Source organism: Triticum urartu, chromosome 2, assembly GCF_003073215.2.
Source record: "Triticum urartu cultivar G1812 chromosome 2, Tu2.1, whole genome shotgun sequence".
In the NCBI taxonomy this organism is placed as follows: domain Eukaryota; kingdom Viridiplantae; phylum Streptophyta; class Magnoliopsida; order Poales; family Poaceae; genus Triticum; species Triticum urartu.
The window spans coordinates 687,333,639-687,341,640 of NC_053023.1; the positions used below are offsets into that span (position 1 = coordinate 687,333,639).

At 44.6% G+C, this 8,002-nt stretch overlaps 1 protein-coding gene across 1 annotated transcript; it reads right to left on the reverse strand.

The window, feature by feature from the left end:
• Positions 1-3,603: 3,603 nt before the first annotated feature.
• On the reverse strand, positions 3,604-4,588 carry LOC125534107 (ethylene-responsive transcription factor 1B-like). The gene has a single exon (XM_048697404.1). The coding sequence runs from the start codon at positions 4,506-4,508 to the stop codon at positions 3,750-3,752; it is 759 nt and encodes a 252-aa protein (XP_048553361.1). The 5' UTR covers positions 4,509-4,588; the 3' UTR covers positions 3,604-3,749.
• Between the last annotated feature and the right edge of the window lie 3,414 nt (positions 4,589-8,002).

Consider the following 8,002-nt stretch of genomic DNA (forward strand, 5'->3'; position numbering starts at 1 on the left):
AGTTGTGGGGCCATGTAGCTCCGTTTTACCTAGTTCCTGGCCTATAAATTCTGTAATATTCCAAAAAGCCTGAAGCGAGACCCAAAATAATTCTTCTTCCGCCACAAGACTCTGTTCTTCCACGATCACATCTGGAGGCCTTTTCCGGTACACTGCCGGAGAGGGAAAACCATTGGGGTGGCAATCCTCATCTACCTTACTGTCTTCATGATGATGTGTGGGTAGTTCCATCAAAACCTACAGGTCCATAGTAGTAACTAGATGGCTTTCTCTCTCTTTTGATCTTCAATGCAATGATCTCCTCTGAGTTCTATTCGACGTAACTATCGCGGTGTGTTTGTTGGGATCCATGAATTGTGGGTTTATGGTAAGATTATTTTCATTGAAATTATTTGAGTCTCTTGAGATTTATTTGTTGTATAATTTTATTGCTATTTATGCTTTCCAATCTATAAGGTTTTTTGGCCACTTGGATGAGTAGAACTTCACAGGGAGTGGGGCACGGTAGTGGGTTCAATATTGCGGTGACCTTACTATATGATAGGAGGAGTTGCAAGGCATGTATTGTATTGTTGCTACTAGAGATAAAATGACGGAGTTTGAACATATTGCTTGGTCTTAATTTGTCTACATTATGTCATCTTGCTTAATGCTTTACTTTGTTTATCATAAACTTAATACTTCGAGAAGCATGTTGGATAGCGGTCTTGGGGTGGAGTAATAGTAATAGACATCAATAAGTTTAACAGTCTACTTGTCACAGACGTAATGCCTATATATGAATTATGACATGAAGAATCCCAATCATAATCGTGCGCAATTCTGTCAATTGCCCAACAGTAATTTGTTTACCCACCGACGCAGAAATTCCTCTAGTGAAACTATGGCCCGGGGGTCCCTTTTTCGTTTTTACTAAGAATTCTACAATTGCTCGTTGTTTCCTTTACCTTATTTTATTTTATTTGTTTATCTATCACTATCAGATTTAATCATTGCAACCGGCGAGAACATTAGGATTGATAACCCCCTTGCCTTAGTTGGGTGGAAACATTTGCTTTGCGTGTGTGCGGGTACTGCTTGTATTGTTTGTGTGTCGTCTCCTTCTGGTTCAATAGATCTTGGTTCTTAATTGAGAAAAATATTATCTTTTTTTTTAGGCAAGAGAAAAATATTATCTGTGACTATACTACTTCACCCTCCTTCAGGCAAGCCCAATAACTCTATAAAGTGTAAGCACCATTTTTCATAACGCACCGAGAGGCAGGCTATCCTTATTGAAAATTCCTATTCGCCGCTCTTTATGGTAGATTGCCCGCAAAATGGAGGGCAATGCGTTTTGGGCTGGCCCATGCAAGCTGCGACAGATTTCAGTTTTTCTGGGTTTCTTTACGGGTTTGGGGATTTGAGTTTCTTTTAAAAAATGTTCTAAATATTTGAACAAAAGTTGTTTTTGAAAATTGATCACATATCAAAAGAAAATTGAAAAAATCATGTTTCTACTAAATGTTCCCAAAATTTCCAATAATATTCACGTTTTAAAAAATATTCATATTTTGGAAAAATATTTAAAAAACTTTTTTGCTTTCAAAATTTGATTGCATTCTTTAAAAAATGATCTCAAATTTTCCAAATATATGCATCTTTAAGAAACGATCGCTACACTATTCCAAACTGGCCAAATCGTATTCGGCGCCTTACTCACCCATTATAGGCTATTTAGTGCGCAGCAAACACCCCCTCCCTTCTCTCAATCTAAATGAGCGCGCCCATCTTAACGCACCAGAGAAATCTCCCCTCTCCTGTTTTGGGAAGCTTCCCAGCTGGTATTTTTTCATTTCTTGATTCGGTTTTTCTCTAGAACCTGTTTTGTTTTGTTTTTACCTTCTTCTTTCTGTTTATTTTTCTTTTTACTCTTTTTTCCTTTCCTACATTTATTTTTTATTTTAATTATTTTAAATTTTTACTTTTATTAACCTTTTACTTTTATTTTCTTGATTTTATCAAAATGCACAAAGTTTTTTAAAATTGGATGAACTTTTTAAAGGAAATTGATGAATTTATTTCAAAATTGACAAACTTATTTCAATTTTTTGATTTTTTGGAAATCCAATGAAAACTTTCCAAATTCATGAAACAAAATCGCATTGACGAACAATTTCCAATTTCATGATTTTTTTTCCAAATTCATGAACTTTTTTGTCCAATTTGTGAAAAAATCAAATCAGCGACAAAAATTTAATTCATGATTTGTAAATATATGTACTTTTTTTAAAAGTCAATGGTCAACCAACCAACTCAGTTAGATTTTTTTGCGACAAGCCTGCTCAGCCAAATGCGTGTGTGCGATCAATTTGCGAGCGACCGAGCGAGAGGCAAAGTGAGCCCTGCTTCGCCTTTTGCTGGGCTGGGCCGCTACAGTTCGCTTCGAGTGCCAGGAGAGAGGTAAGAGCACCTACAACCGGAGCCCTCAATCCACCCCAAAGCAGATGGGCGGGCTATCCAGTCATTGTCGGGATGCAAAATTACCACCTAATTAGCCCTCACAAATCCGGTCCAAACAACCGGACTGATCGGCACTCCCCATACTTGGCCCGTATTTGGGGTTGATATGGGGAGCCACACGGACACGCGTCCAGTGAGTGTTGTCGCTTCGACGTGCCACTCGAGACTTTCAATCCGGCTATTTAAGCCGGACGACGTAACCCCAGCCCTAGCCAGTCCCATTTCCACACACCCCCTTCCGTGTTGCCACCGTTTAATTCGCTCGAGCTCGTCGTCCGCTAGTTGTCATGGACCGACAACAGATCACCATGTATGTGATGCTCGCTCCGGAGCGGCGGTTGGAGCTCCTAGAGGAGATTCGGGTCAGGCCTGCCTCTGGACTCTCTAGAGGCGAAGGAACATGAGCAAGCATCGAACGCGGACATGACAGCCACGGAGCCAGGGGAGGAAGGTGAGGTTGATCTGGCTGGTGGATTCGGCATGGGCAACGCCCTCATAATGTTTGAGATGGCCCAAGTGGAGGAGGCGGAGGAGCAGCAAGCCATCCTCGACTCCATACATTCGGAGGCAGAGGTGGTGGCCAACCGTCGATTCCTCCGCGAGGCGAAGGCGAAGCGCGACAAACACTTTGGCAACATCGAGCCAACGAGGAGCCGGTGCTGCGTGCAGCGGCCAATGATCAGGAGGCCGGTCTATCCGGCATTGCCGCCACGAGGGATGTCTACATCTCCGCTGACCGTTTAGGCTATATCTATGTAGTAGTACATTGCTTTTGAGTTGCATGGTGTCGTGTGGATTTGAGGTATAAAATTTGAAGTATGCGATTGCATCAGACCTAAAATGATGGGTGATCGGGCTGCATTCACAAACGTATCAGGGATGATATTTGTCATATGCGGCTCAAGATGCTCTTATGTTATTCTTATGGTTTTTGTCTAATTTTCTATATGTAAATTTGCCGCCGGTTTTCCTTGGTTTTCCTTCAGTTGTTTTCTCCTTTTTTTTCCTTTCCTCTTTTTCTCTTCTTGAAAAGTTGCAAACATTTCTTGAACTCACGAACCTTTTTAATTAGTAGACATTTTTAAAATTTGAGAAGAAGAAGAAGGGAAGCTGTTTCCTGGCGTACACGAATTTACTCATGCGCTGTATACACATGCATTTTCTTCAGACAGTGAGAAGTAGCATGCGATTAATTTTGGCACGAGCCCACGGGAGCTATGCTAATCCAAGCAGACAAGCTTGCAGTGTCAGGACGACGCCGTCGCCGTTGTGTGGAAATGATCCATGGGCGGCTCGGACACCCGGAGGAGCTCCTCCAGGTACTCGGCGCCGAGGTCCTCCAGCACCACCGCACCGGTCGTCGCAGACCGGGCTGCCTCCTGCACGGCGGCAACCCGGCGCTGCTGCTTCACGGGCCTCTTGTTGGGCGAACGCCTGCGCATGCGGTGGCGGCGCTTGAGCGCGAGCACGGGCGAGCCCACGACGGCGCCGAGCGCGAGCGCGCGGAGCGACTCCCGGACGCGCTGGACGGGGAAGTTGAGCACGGCCGCGTCGCCGCGCGCGGAGAAGGCGGCCTGGTCGTAGGCCATGGCGGCCGCCTCGGGGCTGCCGAAGGTGCCGAGCCACACGCGGGCGCCGTTCCGCGTCGAGTCCCGGATCTCGGCCGCGTACTTGCCCCACGGGCGCGTGCGCACCCCGATGAAGTCATTGGCAATGGGCATGGCCGCGGGGGCATGGTGACCGCGGCGCTTCGGCGAGCTGCTGCCCGCGGGCACATGTGGCGCGGCAGCCCCGACGCCCGTCATGTCGGAGGATGACGAGCTTGAAGAGAGAGAGGGGTCGGAGCAGGAGGCATGATCCGTGAACTCCAAGAGGGTGCTGAGGAAGGTCATGTCGTCCATGTCGCTCGTGTCGTAGTCAGACGACGGTGCAGCGGCGGCGGCGTTGTAGCAGCGGTGCTGGTGGTATGATCCCGGCGGGAAGGTGCCGGCGAAATGCTGCTCCATGGGTTGACCGGCCGAGCCTGATCGATGGGGAGACAGAGGTTGGGAGAAGAGAAGCAGTGGCTGCTTCCTGCTTGGTTCGGGGTTTTGCGGGGCTTGACAAGCAACAGGAAATGCGCGGGGGTTTTATACAGCTCCCTGGTGCGGTGCGTCACCTACATAAACCTCATGATTTGATCGGACTAATTTAAAAGGAAACGGGCTACGGAGCTCAGCGATGATCTAACCATGACATCATCATGAAGCGCAAGTCAACCTTTGTTCACGCCCCAGACTCGAATGGTATTTTTTACCGACATTGTCCATAGTGTCGTAGGGGGTTGCCGATGCTTTCTACTTGCATTTTCCCAACACACATAATTGAATAATCTCTTTGGATTATGGTTACATTTTAACACTATTTGTAAGCTTTTGAGTGGCATTGCCTTCAAAAACTTACGTCTCACTTTGTACACACATAAAACTTGTATCATCAAGGAGTGTTGTTGTATAACTAGATGTTGCTCATGCCAATCCGCCTTTAGGGTTTTGCCACAACATAGTGACGTGCTTCCTACTCTTCGCCCCTATGCTTCTTCATCGCCCCCTTTCCTACACTTTTGTCATCTTTTTTCGATGCCTTCCTCCCTCCCCTGCATTTCCTTTCTTTCTCATTGCCAGCTTACCGATCCCTTATCCTTACCATTCGACAACCTTGTCGCCCCTCAAATCCACCTCCATCAGTTCGCACTGTTTGCCACCGCTGCCTCTTTCGACGATGTCATGTAGGATGTTGATGCATCCGATGAATCTAACACTTAACTCTCGCGGGAGCTTATTACACACCACTGGCACCTCGCCATCTCATCATCGTCGCAGGTGCCCCATGATCACATCACATGTTGTCATCGTCCTAATTATGCATGTTAGTATTCTCACCTTCATCTTTCTCTGTTTTAGCTTCGGTATGTTGTTCCAAACCACCGCACTCTATGAGATCATGACCATCTATGTATCGGACATTCGTTGGCTGTACATTTTTCAGGTTCAAAATGGTTGTTTGACTTGTTGAATAGCCATTGAGACTTTGATGGCGGTGGTTATACTGGTATATAAGCCATTCAGACATGGATGGCGGTGGTCAAACTGGTATAAGTTTGAACATCTTGATTAGCCATGCATAGCCCATAGAAACCAAGTATGAGGTTTGTAATCAGGGTTTGGTTGACCGAAGATTAGCAGGCAGAACGACCAGGAAGAGACCTCGCCATATCCTGAACGTCGAAAATCCTTAAACCTGCTTCCTGACTCCTGACACCCGGCCGGGAGGTGGCACCGGACTTGTAAGTTGAATATGTCCGCCCAATAATGTAAGTAGATGAGCACATAAAGATACACCGGAAAGCATCAGGCAGCAGCTACGTGGGTTCGTTACGTCTAGGAAATGCAACCAGAACTGACGAGTTAAGTTTTGACCATCGAAGAGCTGCCACGATGAAATTACTTTGTGTCTATTTGCGGGCTACCGGTCGGAGCTCCGACTTCTCGTCCAGTAGAAAATTTGACTGGTTAACAAGAAAAACCACAAGAGCCTTGTGCCTGATATACAACCACAACCACTCTCTGTCTCATCAGTCTTATCCTTTTCTTTTCGTAGGATGGATCAGGATCCAGGAGGGTGGTTATGCCGTTTGAGTTTCTTCTTCGCCGGGCTGACAATGCATATTCATCTGAGCTACCAAAACACTGTCGTTTTCTATAGTTTCTCTCCTAGTATTATTAACAAAAATTTGGTCGTTATGCCGGTGGAGCAAAAGACAAAAGGAAGAGTGCGAGCATACGACAGCCAGAGGTTTTCCTGCCTCCTTCCTAGCGAGCTTATCAAGTGATTGTCACTTCCATTTCTTTTTCTTGACACACATCCCTTTGATTGGCTTGCCTTGTCTTTCCCTGTTAAAGTTGCGCAACTCCGAATCTAGTGCGCGCGATTGGTCGCATAATATATGCTCCATGAACTAGCAAGTATTGCTATCTCTGCTTTGATCCTTTCTTTTCAGCCAATCAGTGCTCATATATAAATCCAATCCCCTTCTTTTAGGGAACTTCTTTAACTCAGTTCCGTTGATCAATATTTCAAGGTACATGAGCAAATACATTAGAGGTAATCAGGTCGTAATAGATTTCTTTTTCTCAACAATTTGGACAAGCTAGGAAGCATAAACTTTGACGAGAGGGCTTGTTTAGATTATCATGACAAAAGCCTCTCCCGGGCTCTCCGAAGCTCGAACCGCAGGTAGGTAGCTGCTTCCTCGTCCTTGTCATGTGCAAATAAACAAACGCACCCAGCTAAACAGCCGCTGCCAGGGAGATTAGCGCTCAGCCTACATGGACAAGTACCTGCCACTTAAACAACTAACGGTCGTCCGTATGATATTCATTTATGTTGCTATCGTTGTTGAGTGCTCGTAGTGTTGCGCTTGCGCCTACATCACCATCCAAGAGTTGCGGCCGGATGGAAGGTTCGTTGCAGAGATGCTTCATGCAGTGTTATCAAGTGTAGACTTGTAGCCCTCCGTTCAGAGACGTACTACCTATGACACTCAAGTTCTGCATTTTTTTCTTCTCGAGTGACTGGCATAAGCTCTGTCTTTTCATTTAGAAGAAAAGGATTAACCGGTTTATAAGAAAACCCGCAAAAATAAATGATTTTGGCTACTAGAATATGAAACCTGCACTCTTAGAGTTAATGGTAATTAAATCTACAACGGTGGGAGCATTTGTAAAGCAATATGACATTCTTGTTGGAATCCACGAACAATTATGTATTTACTCGGATCTTCTAATATAAAGCATTGCGTTAGGGGAAGCTGTGTACAAAGTAAACGGCGAAGACTCGATCACACTTTTCTTTCGCTGACCACCGCTTCCTGACACCAGTGACGAGCTCTACACCAGCGGTGCGGTCATCGGTCTCGGCTCTGCCTCCTCGGATCTCCCACGTCGGCTTCGGATACAAGAAAATAGTGTACCGCATAGGGCGCAGCTATACGTCATCTTTAGCGAGCATGGTCGCAGTGTAGCTCACTGAAGCCCGCATATGGGCCAGGTTCAGCGCGGAAGCACAAAATTGTTTGTGAATTTTTTTCAAATGTCGAAAATTTCAAAAATCTTCGTAAATCTGAAAAACTATTCATGATTTTGTACACTCTATGTGAATTTTTTAAAATATCAAAGAATTATTTTTTTGTGAATTATATATTTTTATGAATTTCAAAAATGTCCATGAATTAGAAAAATGGTCATGAATTAAAAAAAATGCAATTTTAAGTTCACAAATTGGAGAATGTTAGTGAAATAAAAATATGTTATCAACTTTGAAAATATATTCGTGAATTTAAAAAATGTGACAATCTTCAAGAATTTAGAAAATGTTTGTGATTTTTTTAAATCATGAATTCAAACAATGATCATGAATTCTAAAAGGAAAATACAGAAAATTATGTAAAACTGGTGAAAAA